Source organism: Brachycentrus maculatus, unplaced genomic scaffold, assembly GCF_059751285.1.
Source record: "Brachycentrus maculatus isolate JH-2025_06_01 unplaced genomic scaffold, ASM5975128v1 h1tg000031l, whole genome shotgun sequence".
Taxonomy (NCBI): Eukaryota; Metazoa; Arthropoda; class Insecta; order Trichoptera; family Brachycentridae; genus Brachycentrus; species Brachycentrus maculatus.
In genome coordinates, this window is record NW_028280785.1 from 847,952 (window position 1) to 865,851 (window position 17,900).

General features: G+C 34.1%; 1 protein-coding gene across 5 annotated transcripts in view; it reads left to right on the forward strand.

Annotated features, from left to right (window-relative positions):
• The window catches only part of LOC148312830 (uncharacterized), a 50,407-nt gene extending 32,507 nt beyond the window's left edge, over positions 1–17,900 (forward strand). For 3 of the 5 annotated variants that reach the window (XM_088272143.1, XM_088272160.1, XM_088272176.1), the window contains 4 exons: positions 13,710–13,942; positions 14,657–14,996; positions 15,828–15,958; positions 16,484–17,900. In XM_088272143.1, coding sequence (XP_088128269.1) covers positions 13,710–13,942; positions 14,657–14,996; positions 15,828–15,958; positions 16,484–16,656 — 877 coding nt within the window. In that variant the 3' untranslated portion in view covers positions 16,657–17,900. Of the gene's footprint in view, positions 1–9,876; positions 10,048–10,188; positions 10,343–13,709; positions 13,943–14,656; positions 14,997–15,827; positions 15,959–16,483 lie in introns of those variants that run through there. The other 2 variants (XM_088272168.1, XM_088272152.1) reach the window with 2 other exon arrangements.

A 17,900-nucleotide genomic window follows, 5' to 3' on the forward strand; every position in this document is an offset into this window, starting at 1 on the left:
GCTTCCTTCACATCCTTACATCTAGTCATACATGCCCTCCGATCACGCAGACTTTTGACACCGCCAGATTTTAGGTTCTGATTTATCTGTTCGTGCCAAGTCTTTATTGCTAGTCCTCGTTCTGTTCTCCCATTCACATTAGCCAAATATACTTTTCATGATCTCGCTATCCGTTCGATCCACATGTTCTACCACCTTAAATAACTCTTCTTAATCTTTTCAATTATCCCTACATTACATATGAGTTAAAATCAGAGAAATGTGTTCGATATTCATATATATTTTATTTATTTGTTTTTTTCGTATTCTAAGGTCATATAGAAACAAAAAAGGTCATTTAAAACAAGTGGTCTTCACGATAACAATTGGTCAAACGTAGCTAAGGTATTTTTCTTGGAACTGTTATGCATAAATGCATTTGTTTTTTCCTAAACTTTGAAATATCGTCTTTTTTGACACACCTGCCTATTATTATTCCCTTGAATTTTTGCATTTTAATTTTGGTATTGTCTTACTGTAAATACAATTGATTTTGTTACATATTTGATTTTTAAATGACGTAGGATAACAAAGGCATGTGTGGTCACGTGTGAAGTGTATTTGAAATTGATATATTATGTAGAAGCTCCTCATTTAATGTTTATTTATGATATAGGCGCATAAATATGTGAATATTTTATCAATTATTCATTACGACCAGATTGCAGGTTATCAGTAGTCAAAACACGGACACAGGTATTCACGTGTTATTGTAATGAATACAATAATATTGTTACGAAATTAATGATCCCATTTGCGTGATATTAATGGTTATTGACAAATTTTATGGTAGCGTGAACATCCTTTTGAGATTGTTTATCCCGAGACACTATACCATTACTGATTTAAAAATAAATAACATGGAATTTTTTAATTTGTAATTACTTATTTTGTAATACTCGTATATGTGAATAACTCTATGTAACTGTTCTGTAAAATTCACGAATAAAATAAAGTAAGGGCTAATTTTAAGTTCTGTACTCACGTTTCTTGGTGGAACTGTATTTTATGTAATAAAATAACAACTACCGTAGAACGGAGCTACTTGAACTTTGATGTGTTACTTGAGTACAGTACAAAAAAGAGATTTAAATCTGTATTTGGTCTACAATAACGAACTTATCGTGACAATAAGTGTCACCTGTCAGGGAAACAATGAATTATGTCGATACGTTCATTATTGTAGACCAAATACAGATCTATTTTTTTGTACTGGGCTCAAGTAACACATCAAAGTTCAAGTAGCCCCATTCTACGGTATACAATTTGTTTCCTCATAAATTCATGTGAAAAAAAAAACTATTTATATAGCTGTTGTTTTATATTTAAGGGATAATATTTGGTAAGCACACAATTTGGCACTTACGAGGCACTAGTCTGCACCGGCAGTCTGCCAAGCGAATGTACAGCGCCATCTCCAGAAAAGTGCGACGACCTCCTAAAGCGCGTGATGTTGATACACTGCGAATACGTTCAAAAGGAGTTAAAGGGTGCATACAGCGTGTATACAGTGGTGGCCAAATGTATTAGGCACCCCCTACAGAATTGGTTTATGTCTTTAAATATGAATTCTTGCAATCTTTTCGGATTGTATCGTGTTTTGATGGATTTTACCTACTACTTATTACCTGCTATCCCGACGTACGACAGTTAGGGGAGTGGTTTATTCAAAAACACTCCTTTTACTAATTTCAAGGGTCAGTTTTATATTTGAAACTTTGCTCTCCAGTTATTTTAATCAGTGAAAAAGTGGAAAAGTGGGGGGTGCCTAATACATTTGTATGTACACGTGATGATTGACTATTTGATATCTTACTAGCTTAATATAAGCCCTGAAAAAATCCCAAAGGATTTTAAACTTGATAATATATTGACTTGTTAAAAATGACTAACTGCATTGATGCTTATTTTCTTGCCAAGCAAAGGTGACTTAAATGGCCCTCTTGAACATTTTACGTTTTGTAGTTGGTCACTTTCTCCTGTACGACTAGAAGAAGGTTCGGCATTTTATGTCTTAACTTGGTTATATTGTAAGATACCACCTCTTGTGAGAGTTTCTTATAATTTAACACGGATCCGATGTCCTCATCCAGGCTTCTGCAATTCGCCTTCAGCCATTGTCTTTGAAAGCTGAAATGGGGCAAAGCATCCACAGGTGAGGGACATCTTGAAGTGTCTCATTATCACACGTATAGCTGTCGATCTTGGATAGCTTGAAACGATGCAGGTAGCTCCTGTGACCTGATAGGATTTAATTGACCTCAAAACCAGGTTTCTACATTTTCCTGGAGTCAAAGGCATGAAAAATAGTCGGTAAGAACATTTTGGTTACCTGTCCGTCCGCTGGTTGCATTCAATAAGGACAGTGTTACTAAACATTTTATTTTTGGACATCTCATCAAAGATGAAGAATAATATGGAACTCTGGGCATTTACGGGGCTGACGACCGTCATAGGCTGGTTTAAGTGATCACTTTACACACGTGTAATATTCACCAATTCTACCCATTATTGACAACCACATTACTCAAATTCTAGGATGTTCTATATATATGAACCAATTTCGAATCGTTGTTCTTGAATCACTAGAACTTCACTAAAGACATCTATTGGTGAGATGAAAAGAAACTTTATTATTGAGCAGAAACTTTTTTATTAGTATATGAGATCCGAATCCTGGATTATAATCACATACATGAGAAACGCCAGAAAATATAATTTATAATTTGACCAGTTAATTTATTCACAACATTTTGAGTGTGTCCAAATAGTATGTTCACAAATCTAGATTATCTCCAATTATAGGAGTTATTTTTTGCACCTTCTATTTTAACCTTCAAAAAACGCCTGAAACATCATTATCTTACCTTAGAACCCTAACTGTCCATCTCCTCCTCCCCTGACCCCTCCTCTCTTCCTTAAAATTTCTTAATTTGTAATTATGTTCTCTTATGTTTCTTTGTTTTTCTTTTTTCTTATCCTTGTCTTAACCTGTTCAAGCATTATCTCCCCACTAATTTCTAACAGACATCAAAAGGTACAAACCTAGATCGTTCACACTAGTCTGTTTTTTTTGGTTGGTTAGAAGATATTGCTTTATAGCAATAAGCCCGCCAATGTACACACATATTGTACAAAAAAGTTCAAATAAATAAATAAATTTTTCATATATATTTTTTTGACATCTCATCAAAGATGAAGAAGAATCTGGAAGTCTGGGCATTTACGAGGCTTACTAAACATTGACTGCTTTTTAGCTGACGCATTCGCAGACATTATTGTTTTATGTCTTTTCCAGTAATAGCTTACGTAATAAGTAATTATTTTAACTATTTTTTCCGTAGAATTCGTTTTTTTATTGACAAATATACTTTCTTAAATTTCTTGAACATTTATTTTATTAGCTCGCGTTCTCTCCAATGACGTAACACCACTCTGACAACATACTTGTGCGTATAATTAGCGCGGTATTTATGCGTACTGCGATGCTCGCGAGGATAAGTCGTGTAATGTTTTGATAGTATTTTATATACCGCGAATCGATGTAGTGCATTTTTATATTTTTAAATATCTCGTGATAAGCAATGATCTAGATCTTGGGTTCTAGAATACATTCGGAGCAAAACAAAAACCCACGCAAATAACCTACATAACAATATATTTACTTACTTTAAATATATTATTATTTAAAGTAATAACCCGCAAAGCCTCTACGTTTAAAGGTTTGTTTGCAGGTAGGATAGTAAGGACAGGGAAGGTAAATGTAAAAAATACATCACAAACACCCATACCAATTGATAATTTATAGGTGGGAATCGAACCCGCGACGCCAGTTTCGCAGCCGAGCGTCTACCCAACTACGCCACAGTGCCTGTCAAATTCATTCATATCCTTTTCATATGCTAAGTATATGGAGTCCAAAGAGTGCCTCCAGGATCTTCTGTCGGCTGCCAGCTCCCTTGCATCCTCCCAAGTCAGTCCCGCGTTCCGAAGTTCTGATGAGAACTGCCGACAATTCGTCAGCAGTAGACGTCCTTGGCGACAGGAATCTGATACCTTACAAAAGAGGCTATCCTGATTCAAACTCCCGGGAGGTATGCGAAGAAGTATGAGTACACGACCTAGCCAATTAAATCGCCTTTCCGTGACGAGAGTTGTGACCACGGGTTGCTGTCTACTGTATTTCTTCATTCATCATGAAGTCAAACCATCGCACATCTAAAATTCCTCGCAGGCATCTATGGTATTCCCAAAGCTGAGTATGTGGCTGGTCTGGGCACTAAAATAAATGATTAAAATGCCATATGCGCCCTACTTTAAATAAAAGGCAATTATGAATTTTCCGTCGTAATGTCTAATTAAAAATATCAATTAGCGCAAGTAAATAGAGTATATGGTATAAAGACTAAGTTGCGTGAGACATGTTTTCTTAAATACATACTTATGTATTTTTAATAGACTGCCTTCATAGTCATTAGCTATACATAATGTGCGTAAAATCCTAGCAACGGAACGTCAAAACATGGAAACAAAAGATGTATCTACGCGATAATACATCAATCCAATAATTTAGTATCGTCACAGTTACACATTTGGTTTTGACCTTAAGAAGCGTAGGTTATTTCAACTGTCGTCATAGTCGCACGCGTCATAGAACAAATTTGGCCAAAAAAACAAGCAAAAACGCGATAAAGAAAGATGATATTAAACGTAGCAATTTATTGTGCATAGCATAGTGTGATTTCTGTGAATCGTTAACTTTATTCATTCAATATAAAATTTCGGTTAAGCTCAAAGTTAATTGGATACTTTATTTTAACAAGCTATAGTTTTTTAAACCTGTGGGTATGTGAACTGTATTCTTCCTCAGTCTGCAGATTTTGAATGGAGGATAGCGAAACACCCATCCACATAAAAATGGACTTTGTTTTTTTTTTAAAACTTATTAAATAATCCTTTTTTATTGTAAAAGCCCTCTGAGCGCATACCATATATCGCTTACTCCTATCAAGAACGTCATAAATCAAAAATCGTCAATTTTGAGTTGTGCATGTTTTCAGAATGCCCAGAAAATGCACTATATCCCAGCAAAAGCGGCATATTTTTAACTTAATATTTACCCGCTACAGGGCAGAAAGTGTTGTTTTTGCGTTTTGAAGAAAATGTATTGTTTGATTATTTTTTTAAATATACTATTTATTTTTCAAACGGAGAAAAAACCTTCAGGTTTTACCTAAAAAGATATGTTGCACAGTGAAAAGTTCAATAAATGGCTTGATATATATTTTTAATACATTGTATAATATGTTGAAACATTAAAAACGTTCTCCTGAAAAATCAAGTTTTTTTATTTATGTCGTTCTTGAAAGGAGTGAGCGATATGCTAATAATTATATAAATATTTACTGAATTGAAGTGCATTTAAGATCAACGAACCTAGCAAGATAAAGTGCTAAATTAATTTTATCTTTTTTTGTGTAAATAACAAAGAACGCGAAAAATAATATTATTGAAATTTTAGTGCAGTGTCATTAACCGACAAAATAATAAACGTGTAAAAGTTGTTTAAATCGGTATCTGCATTTTTTTGTAAGTAGTATTCTTATTCTAACCCTTTTTCGCAACCAATGGTGCACAAGGCACTGCATCGTATTGACGCAGTGTTATCTTAATCGTTACTTACATGAATGCAAGGTGATTACTCCTGAGCTTCAGAGACCAGTCCAAGGTAATATTAAATAAATATTAGAGTAGAATAAAATAACAACTATGTATCTAGTTTTTCTACATTTATTTTATTTGACTGGTATTATCCAGTCTTATGATGTCGGTTACGACGAAACCCGGTTACTGGTCAAATAAAATTTATGTGATAAAAACTACATAAGTTAGTTGTTATTTTATTCTAAAATATGCAGTTCTACCAAGAAATTACAGTCCAAAACTGAAATCAATTAAATTGTAAAATCACCACTATTCATTTTCACCCTCACTGGGAATCGAACCCGGAATCTCTTGAACAGTAACTAAACACGCTAACGATTACACCACGGAGGCGGATAAATATCATCCTCGGACATACAAGAAGTATTCAGCGAGCCAATATATAAAAAAAGGATTAAGCTTAGTAATATGTATAATATTTTTGAATAAATAACTATGGCTTTGCTTCTATCGGAATCTCAGGAATCTCATTTCATTAATATTTATTTCGTATGTTATAAAAAGTTTTTTTTAAATACATATCGCATTACTGCTTACAAGATGTTTTTTGAATACAACTTGTGAGCGTACTCATATTTATGTAATTATGAATATGAGTAGGTACGCTCATTTATACCTACTTATAAGCGTATACGAATGTAAGTAGGTATGCATTGTGGGAGTTTTGTAACATCACAGTCATGTGGTCTGACGTCACCTTTCCGCGAACTGCCAAACAAAACATAAACCCAAATAACCTTAATTTTCTTAAGATTCTTAGAATTTTTGCCGTTTTAGTAAACCAGTTTCCCAACAATTCGGTATCAATTTTACAATAACAATATATTGCTATCCTTTTTTAATCGTGTTCATATTTTGATTGATTCTAGATTCTAACACGCCCATGCCAAAAGTTGAATTCGTGGGACACTTTATTTTGTAGATTAGTTTGTAGTTTTTTTTCCTGTTACTAAAAAGACCTTGATGAAAATGTATTCAAACTATCCGTACTTATTTGCTGCAAGAAAATAAATGTATTTAGCAAACAAAAACCGAGCCTCTATACTCTGGCAACGTTGCTAATTGATAAGGTTTAAAGGATTCATGAATGGACTAGTAATTTCATGATATCGGTTATTTATTTTGTGTATTTTTTTACGATAGTTGGAAATAGAGAGTGAACGAGAAAAACTTGGCATCATCAAGTTTTTCACATACTTGAGAGTGGTCAGGTTAGGAGTCAAAATAATCGGCAGGTATGTTTGAAAAGATGCAGAAATATGGAAGAGGTGATGATTGTTTGCAAAGACAGTGGTGTGGTGTTCTATTTTCTCTGCCTACCCCTGCTGGAAAGCGGCGTGATGATTAGTAGTTTTTTTTTTAATTAGTCTTATTTTTTGTAAAATATCGTCTTGAGGAGATTGAAATAAAAATTGAAGATTCATTGATACATACATGTATCAATAAGAAAATCAACAAGCTATGATTGTGAAATTCGTGTATTTTATTTTTATACTGCGATCGATAATCTCTTTCAAGTGAACTTTCATTATCTGAAAAAGTACAATGTTTCGCTTAAAATATTTTGATTATATCTAAAGCTATCAATATGGCATTATGCGAAAACAATGCTTGGGCCATTTTCGCATCGTTGCGATTAAAAAAACAAGTACTTAATCCTAGATAAGAAGTCACTTCCTTTTTGCACACCGTACAAGCCGTTGAAAGGTTCTAGAGTCGTTTTGTAAAAGGTGGTACTGATGTCACTTTTGTTTTGCTATTTATAAATTCAAGCCATTCTTCATGTTTGTTCAGTTGTCGCGATAAACACTGGTTCCAGCAGTGGGAAACCAATCACCTCGAATATTTCCGTGAAACTGTCATCAGCCTGTGTTTAAAATATTTCTAAAATGACGTTGTCTTCCTCCGCGATTTTTCTATTTTATTTTTATAATTGAAGACGTCAGCAAGACACATCGTCGCTCTGACTTCATTGAATTTCTGAGCAGTTTTCTAGATTTTCTGTGCTTCGATGTGCTCAGGTCTATATGCATCTTTCAGAACATTAGGTAACATAAACACTTATCTCGCTTTTTGTTAAATCACTGTGAGATTTAAAAAAAAATGCTTTGATCTTTTCAACAATATGTGTATTAAAGTGAAAATGCACTATCTTCAACATCAATTCGTCGATCAGGAATCAAAGTTTTTATTATAAAATTATTTCTCGTCACCCGTCTTATAACTTGATTTTTCTCATTATGTCTTATTCAATAAATCAAGGTAAATCACTTCTTTAATTGGAGAAATATGTAAGGTTTACAACCGTTATAGTGTTCGCTCACAGTTAAGGACAATAACGGAATATAATAATAGTAATAAATTTGAATCATTTATATAGCGCCATTTTCGTAAAATACTACCTCAAGGGCGCTTCACTGTGAATGAATTGGGGAAAAGAAGATAGTGTAATAAGCGGTCAGCCTCGACAACATACAAAAGACTTTTAAGTTACAATTTTCTTGGAAAAAATGCAAATACTGATGGTGAAACCGTTTTTGGCGCATCTAAACAAACAATCAAAGGTATTCCGCACAGGTCTTGCTACCTGGACAAATAAAGACCATATTTTTTCGGTTTATATTTCTTCTTATATAAATCATTGTATGACGGAATTTTAAACGAAGATGTAAGAAAGGAATGTAAGGCTGGACAAGGGATTATTGAAAAGATTGAGAAGAGTTTTTTTAATGGGGAACGGACATGTGGAGCGAATTGATAACGAGAGAATGACTAGTAAAATATATGTGGCAAATGTGACCGGGAGAACAGAACGAGGACGGCCGAAAAAGACTTGACACGATCAGATCAATCGGAACCTAAAATCTGGCGGTGTCAAAAGTCTGCGTGATCGGAGGGCATGTATGACTAGATGTAAGGATGTGAAGGAAGCGAGGAGTGTATGTCAGGGCAGACGAGTATGGCGTTACATCCTCTCTGCTTACTTCTGCGGGGTAACGGCGTAATGTTAGTAATAGTAGTAGCATGTTTCTTCCCAGGTTAATTTTCTGATGCCAAATTGTCAAGTATGCCGTGATTGATAGTAGTAAATGTGATCATCACCGAAAATGTTGGCGGCCACTGAACAGGCTTTGCGGCGGCCGGGGGCCCGCCGCGTTTCTCTCCTCTGATTGGCCGACTTGGCAATGCCGGGCTCTCGTTGGCCGTCCTGCCGTGACGTCACGGCGGTAAAAACTCGTGACTTGCGACCCAGCGGACAAAACAAAAATATCCCAGCATTATTTTGCGTTATTCAAAATATTTGGATCGAATAATTTCCCCGGAAGAATTTGTTTAGCAACGATGATAATATGTACGAATTTATAAGAATACAAACAGACCTTCCGTAATTTATTTTATATATTTTTTTAACGAATTATGTTTTGATAGCGAAACTATAGACTGAATAGCATTTTTGGCCATCTTTCAACTTTTCGCACGTGTTTTATTTTTGGATTCTTAGATACAAAACAAGCCAATATTGTTTATATTCTTCATTTTCCCAAGATACAAATTTTAAAAAATCGCGATGATATCATAAATTAATTTTAAACAATCCTCTTTGCTTACCACGTGATACATATCTCTTGTGTCTACTAATAAACAAATACAAAATATTGACATTTTGATAGCAATAATATTGTCTCATACAATCAGCGCTTTCAAGTACCAAGTTTTATGTCGTCATGGTTCGTGATGTAAGCACGCCTAGAAAACTGTCGATATTGTTTTTGGGAACTTTGTTTTTTCATTTGTTATCTTTATTAATTTGACCTGTTTTTGCACGGCTATAGTGCTAAACCGAAGGCCAGGGATACGTCACTGTTTATGTAAATCGCGCAGAACTTTTCATCACATTTGTTTAATCAACCTACCTATCCGTATTCTAATTTAAATTTCGAGCCACTGAAGTAGTTCCCAGAATTAAAATACGCTTTATCGCCGTCTCTCTCTTACTACTTATTATAGGTATAGGCTGCCTCTTTCGTTTTCTTTAGTTCGCGCTTCGACCGCTAGAGGCGCTCGCGTACTTGAACTGTCAATATAAGCGAGCGGTCTCATCTCCATTCTTTTAGTAACTCGCGATTTTTCAGTTGGTGTTTAAACGATATTCCTTGACGAATTCGTGATAATAGGCATTTATTTTCGATAATAATATAAGAATTTAGAAGCGTTAAGACAAAACTGTGATTTATTCTGTGATATATTGTGTTTTTTATTCATGAAAATGGGTAGATTTATATGGTACGTACACTTTCCCTTAGTACAATAGTGGTTTCATATGGTGCCTTTCTTACCGCAGTATTCACTTTTACTAATGAAATTTACTGGTTGCAAGTGTTGAAATATAATTCTGAATTTGAAAACCTAACCATAGCGCAAAACAAAAGACATTTACTGTCACTCCAGTGAATTTTATTTTTTTACCAGGTGTGTTTTAGGAATAAATTTTACTGATTTTTCAATTCTGAGAAATTTTAATGGCATTTTACTCACACCCATGGATTTGTTATATAAAAGACATCTTGCAGCTCAAAAGGTGGTTTTGTATCATTCGATAATTTATTTCAATTGATTATTTAATTCCTCACATACAAAAGCCCACCAAATGTCTCTATTGGGCATTTCAACATAGTATATTCATACATTTTTCTCAATACTTGATTACTCTTATGTAATTAAATTTCACCAACATACTACTTTTGAAAAAGCTATTATTTTTCTTCAATGTTTTTGATATTCAATGTATGTTGTATTTTTTGTAATCACATTTTATCTTGATTTAAATTTACTATGTTATGCCCGTATTATATTTTTGTGTGTTTTGCTCACAAAGAGGATATTTTTCTGCCGATCATCGGTGAGTTGCATACGTTATATGTTGCCGTTTTCTTCATACTTCTAGATGCCCATTTTATTACATTTAGTTCACAAATTCATCAACTTCGCTTCTTCTATCTATCAGTATTCTCATCCATTCTCATCATTGTAAAATACTGGTTCCCTAACTTTTTTAGTCTGGCGCCCCCCTATCAAAATTTCTTGTCAAAAGGGGAAATTAAAATTGCCGGAATGTTCCATCATAGAAAGATGGAAGGATTGAAAATATATCTTACTTCTTAGCACTTCTGTCTCTTTTGGCTTCTTATGCCCTGCCCTGTAAAAGTCGTCTAGAACACCCACAAGGGGGCGTTATCGCCCACTTTGAGAAATACTGTTTTGATGAATTAATATAACGAAAAATATTCAACCAAGTTCTCATTCAACAAATCCAATATCTTCTTACCCTTATTTGCACCCAATGGTGCATAGGGCACTGCATCATATTGATGCAGTGTTTCTTGATTGTTATATGAAAACAAGGTGGTGATAACTCCTGCGCTTCAGGGACCAGATCAGGATAATATAAAATAAATATTAGAGTGTAAAATCACTGATATTTATTTTCACCCACCCCTGGAAATCGAACCCGGGACCTCTAGCATGGTAGCTAACCATTACAACATAGAGACGGACAAAATTCCAATATCAACAGAATCAAATTTTTAATCAATGTACTAAAAAAATAAAATTTTTCATTTGCTAACTAAATAACTAATCATCACACCTCTTCACCGCATGAATAGGCAGAGAGAATATAATGCCAGACCACTCTGTCATTGCAAACATTCTGCACCTCTTCCACATTCATGCATCTCGTCATACATACCCGCCAATTATTCCAACTTCTCACCTGACCGCCTTCAAGTGTCTGACCTACTTGATCTGATCATCAAGTTTTCCTCGGTCTTCCTCTGCTCCTATTTCCGATTACATTCGCATCACTCGTTCCACATATCCAAACCGTCTCAACACATCTTTCTTAATTTTATTGATTCATTTGCTTTAATTGAATAATAAATGTGTAGTTCATTTCAGTTGGATATAACTTTGGTTCTTGCCCTTCTTTTGTTAATTCAAGTGACCTATTATGTTAATTTCACTTACAAAATATTTTCATAAATAATTTTATACAGTGCAACGTATCAATAAAATGAATGCATTAAATAAACAGGATCAATTTGCCTTTGTCCAGTAATTCACCATTAACTTTTGCTTTTTCAATAAAAAATATTTTCCTCAACGTAATCTCGAATAATTTAAAATAATTTAAAATAGTGAATATTTTAAATTATTATTAAATATATTTTGTCGACTTTCTTCTAACGTATTTCATGTATTTCACTTATAACTACTGATAACAAATAAATCAAACAATATTCTTGCATTTTTTAAATTTTAATTTGACTGAAACACCACTATTTCTTTAAATCTATTGTGACACATCGCTCACTCCTTTCAAGAACGTCATAAATCAAAATTGTCAATTTTCAGTTGTGCATGTTTTCAGAATGCACAGAAAATGTACTATATCCCAGCTAAAGCGGCATATTTTTAACTTAATATTTACCCGCTACAGGGCAGAAAATGTTGTTTTTGCATTTTGAAGAAAATGTATTGTTTAGTAATTTTTTTATATGTATTAAATATTTTTCGAATGGAGAAAAAACCTTCAAGTTTTACCTAAAAAGATCTGTTGCACAGTAAAATGTTCAATAAGTGGCTTGATATTTATTTTTAATACTATGTATTATATTTTGAAACTTTAAAAACGATATCCTGAAAAATCAAGTTTTTTGATAGTTTAAATTGTTTGGAGCAATTTACATTATTATCAAATATCGGATAATGTTGCTGGATGCATCGAAATACGAGTCACAGTGGATTTTAAAGAATAGTGTTAACAAGAACAATTTTAATTAAACATGGATAGATATTTCCACACAGTAACTGCTAATGCTTCTCTGTCCGGACGCTTCTTACCAAAATGAAGTAAAAAAAAATACAATAATTTATTAAAGTAGTGTATAGAAATAAAAAAAGGTCTCATCTTATTATTGGTAATTAAAAAAAAAGTGTTGCTATTTATTCTTTTAAATTACATTTGTTTGTTGCCTGAAAATGATAAACTTAGATTCGATGTCTATATATGATGTTAGAAGTAAAAATAGCGTGTGAATCATTTTTTGGTATCGCAATATCTTCATATATCAAATTAAGAAAATTTTATTAATGTACAGGTTTAAAAGATTTAAAATATATGACAAGATGTAAGATAATATAACGAATGAGAGAAAGTAATGGAGGGTATATTAGAAATGTTAAAATAAAAATTGCATTCTTATTATAAACACAAATTTATCCATTTCATATATTTTTTTGGTCTAACCAATTATTGAAAATATGAACCGAATTGTACTGGAGTGGGTTAGCTAGAAACTTAACACTAAACACAGAACCTTAATCCGAATATTTATTAACACATTGTTTGTGGGAAACACTTGAAAGCGTTTTTTACATTCTGTTGATAGAGTGAGAGACGCTTATAAGCGCTGTTTGCTTACTTTTGGTACAGTGCGATATGCCAAAAACATTGTAAAGGTCGGATTTGGGTTTGCAGCTACTTGTGACTAGGTAACTTATGATTAGTATACTAATTAAGGTCGGAGTTCCAAGGAACCATAATACAAATACTAACTAAAACATTGTTTGTGGGAATCGCTTTAAAGCGTCTTTAACATACTGTTAAGAGAGAGCATAAGACGCTTATAAGAGTTGTTTGCTTATTTTTACTACAGCGCGAGACGCCAATAAATATTGTACAGATCGGATTTGAGTTTGCCGTTACTTGTGATTAGTGTATGACCCTTATTAGTGCACTCATTAAGGTTGGGGTTTGATGAAAAAACATCCGCCAACAATGCGCTAATAATCATTATTTTATAAAAAAATCTGAAGGAAAATGAATGGATGCCGATATAAGTTTGTACCTTTCTCATTACTATAATTGTTTCTCTTTTCCGCAGTGATTTCGAGTCCCAGTTTGCGTCCCCCCCGGCTCATGACGACTCGTTCTTCCTGATCCGCTACCCGGGAGCGGGCGCCCTCCTGAGCGGGGGCAGCAAGGCCAGCACCGTCAGCCCCCAGGTGGTCCAGGCGCCCCCCGCACAGGGCCCCGCCGGCGCCAAGGACTGGTCCAGACACACCCAGCCCTGCCAGCAGTTCATCGGCGGAGTACCTTTTGGCACCCTCAGCAAATGTAACTTTTTTGATTTGTTAATTATTAAAATCATTTTTCTTGTTGTTGGAAATATTATTGATGGAGGCAAGGCATATTCAGTCTTATGCTTTAGGCGTCAATTCATGGCAACATGTCACTGTGTTAGAATACTTGAGACATCTATGCCAGCCAGATTTTTTTAATTACTTTGATACAATCACCTATACTTATAGTTAATTATAAACACCTAAAGCAGTGTTTTCATTTCTTCAGACAATCAGAGCCAATATAGATAAATGAATCTTATGTTTGTAATTTGAATCACAGTTCTTGATTTTACTTCAGTACATCATTCTCCATATGTGGGTGTAAGTAATTTTTTTAGTGTAAAGATTGAACATAGACAGGCGCCGTGGCGTAGTTTGGTAGACGCCCGATTGCGAAACTGGTGTCGCGGGTTCGATTCCAGCCAATTGCAAAATAAATTCAAGATAGATTTATTTTCAATTGGTCTGGGTGTTTGCGATGTATTTTTGACATTTACCTTCCCTTTCCTTATTATCCTACCTGCAGACAAGCCTCTACTAATAGAGGCTTTGCGATTATTCCTAAAGAAAAAAAATGACATACTGAATAAGAAATCTTAAAACGTTTTCCAGATGTAATGTTGAATCTTCAATAGTCTATTAAGAGATTTATTATGATAATGCGAAGTCAATTGTCATACTATAGCCTTTTTTAAAAACTTTCTAGGCCCACCGACAATCAAACCGAAACCTGCCGGAACTGATGACGGTTTCAAAGGCGAGGGTGCTGCCTGCGGCTCTTCCATAGTCAAGGTCGCCCACAAGATTATCTCCAGCCGCTCCGGCAACCAGTCCAGAGGAATGTCTGTGGAGCCGATCCACGAGGAAGGAGTCTATCAGATGACCAAAGGGCACGACGAGTCCACCGCCAATGGCAAGGACCAGCTGGCCCCTAGCTCCGCGTACTTGAACATGAGGAGAGGAAGCAAAAGTTTGCCCGCAACACCGCTCAGCTCCCCCCCTGGCAGTCCCGGATCTAAGAGGAAGAATAACGGTGTAGTCAACAGGTGAATAGCTATTGCAATATTTACTAATGTTAAAAATTTGGAAGGGTCAAAATGGTAAAAATTGACACAAAAATATAAAACACTCTTTATCATTTTATCATTCACTTTGTGTAATACCACAAAAAACACAACTTCGTAATTTAAAAAAATTGTGTTACACAAAGTGAACGATGAATGATAAGGAGAGTGTTATATTACCATACCACAAAGTTAACAATTCTTTTTATATACTAAAATATGTATTGCGCCCAGTTTAAGGTGTATGATTTTTTTGCCATATCGTGCGTATATTTATTACAATGAGATTTAGGAAAAAATGAACTATTTTCACTAATAAAAATTTGCCAGAAAGAGGCCGATATTTTACAACGCAAGCATTGTGTCTGATTAAACACGAGATTTGATATGAATGTTTAATTTGTGGTAAAAAAGACATAATTTCTCAGCCAATTTGTCATCACATACTTAATATAGAGTACACTAGAGAACATAAAAATGTCATCATTTTCTGTCAATGAGAAATTGCAAATTATAATCACCTCATTTCCTTTTTTGACAAAGAATTTGTCACATCGACAAGCAAAATCACGGGAACACCATCTCATCTTTAGTTATGTGCGCACTGTGTGACTAAGATTGATCTTAACGATTTTGTTTAATTCTGGAATAACAGTAAAAATAGACCAGCATCCTAATCTGCCTGTACTCATATTTTGCAGAATTTATTGACTTACTATATTCAACAATACAATTTGAATAAACGGCCTGTATTTTTTCCATCTTGTTTTAAAGCTAGGATATTTAATTAATTATGTTTGGTATTATTTCTAGATTCTTCACCGGTCCTTTTGAGTTGCCTCCAGACATATCTGGTAGCCGCTCTTGGATCCTGGCTGGACTTCTCGGTCAGCAGAGAGAAGCCTACTCTACCTCCACCACAGGGCTTGAAGAGGATCCGCAAAGTAAGTTTCCAATATTATTGTCTTTTGTCACTGCGATATTGGCAATTATCCTCCACTGTTAGCTGGGCCAAATTATTTGTCGATGACGAACGATTTGGACTTCAAACACCATAAAAATTAAGTCATTTTGCCAACAAATTTTCAAATTCTGAACTGACTCCCAAAATTCATTCTGCACACTGAGTATTTTTTGTTGCGTAATTTTTTTTTTGCCTCGGACATTTGGTACCGCTCCATTTATTTGATTTATTCACTTTTTGTGTCATGTAATTTATACGAGGAGCACCTGAATGTCGATATTCCAATATTAATAAAGGTAATCTCCAAATTATCTTATCAGAGTTATGTAATATGTAATACATACTAAATGTATGTATTACATATTACATAATTATTTAAATTTAAATTTATTATTTTCCGATTTGCAAGTAATGTGAATCTATGTTGCAATGATTTTCTCTAAAAATTTGTTGCTGTTTTTTTTATTATTATATGTCACATAAATGATGAATTTGATTGTTCCAGATTCATTAGCAGCGTCAGTAGAAAACCTGGGACCCTCACCCAATGCGGATGCTTCGAAACTATCCCAACAGTTCTCCAACAACCAAGATTCCTCGGCACCGAAATCCCAAGTCTACCGACCCAAACCGTCAGAGCTCCGGGAAATGAACTTCTGGTCACCTACATCCATGTAGAAGGCGCCTTCTTTATTTAGATTGAAATTTCAGTATTGAGTAATTTGTAAATATTTTTTTATGCCGATAGCAACAACTATCTGGACATTAAATTAAAAGTAAATTGTTTAAAAAAATTGTTTTATGTACCGCCGAACATTTTGGTTTAACGATATAAATTAATTACTTTAAGTAGAGCGGTAGTATATTTTCCATGATTCAATGGTGTTCGGCAGATCTTTGGTTAAGAATTTTTCATCAATCGATTGTTTGGAGTCAAATGTAAACCAGGATGCGTATATTTTTGTATGCTGTTTTTCTTGGATCAATCGTAATATATATTTTTTAAGACTTAATTTGATTTGACCCAGCTGTAGCCTTATCTCGATATTTTCTATTCTCGTTTGCAGAATGTGTGAGAACATTAATGAGCACTTTAGAAGCGGAGTCACAAGATTTTTAAACTAGCGTAGCTTAATTATTAAAATTGGCCGGACCAAAGTAATTTATTGCACAAATTTGCAGGAGATATTACACATTAGAGTGAAATTATTTATTAGTTTTTCATAATCCGAACCGGGCTGTTTGAAATTATAAAAAGAAAACTTTGAATGCTAGTTCACCGTGAGCAACAAATTACTTTGAAAGAGCTGTAACAGTTAAATGTACGAAAGTAAGTAACTTTAGCATGCTATTTTAGATCTGAAAGCGTTTGGCTGTAACGTAAGTTTTATTGTATCCATTTCATTAAATAATTTGACTTGTATATTTCGGAAATTCATCAACATAAATAATTTTAGTTAAGGGTTTATATTAAGAGTTTTATTTATTTCGTATAAGTAGTACAATTATTTATTTACACTTGGAGTTTTTTATTACCAAAACCGAAGCTTGACTATGAATTTACGACTCGCCCAATATTTAGTAACTATTTGGAATACATTATTTCGCAAGTCACGCAGTTATAAGGGACTGAACTGATCACCAAGTTGAGTAAATGATAGTACAAGACATTATTGGATAAGATTTTAGGTAAATAATTAGTTTCTAGCGATATCTTGAAGAATGTTGTGATTCACTGCTATGCTCATTATTGTTTGTGGATGTCATCAATTTATATGTAACAAAATTATTAATCGGTGTCAGATATAAATGTCAAAATATGTAATATTATATTTTTATGACCAGCGTAATATTAATATTGATTTTTTTCTTCATAAATTTGATGAATAATGTGATGAAATATACAAAAGTTTAACATTCAA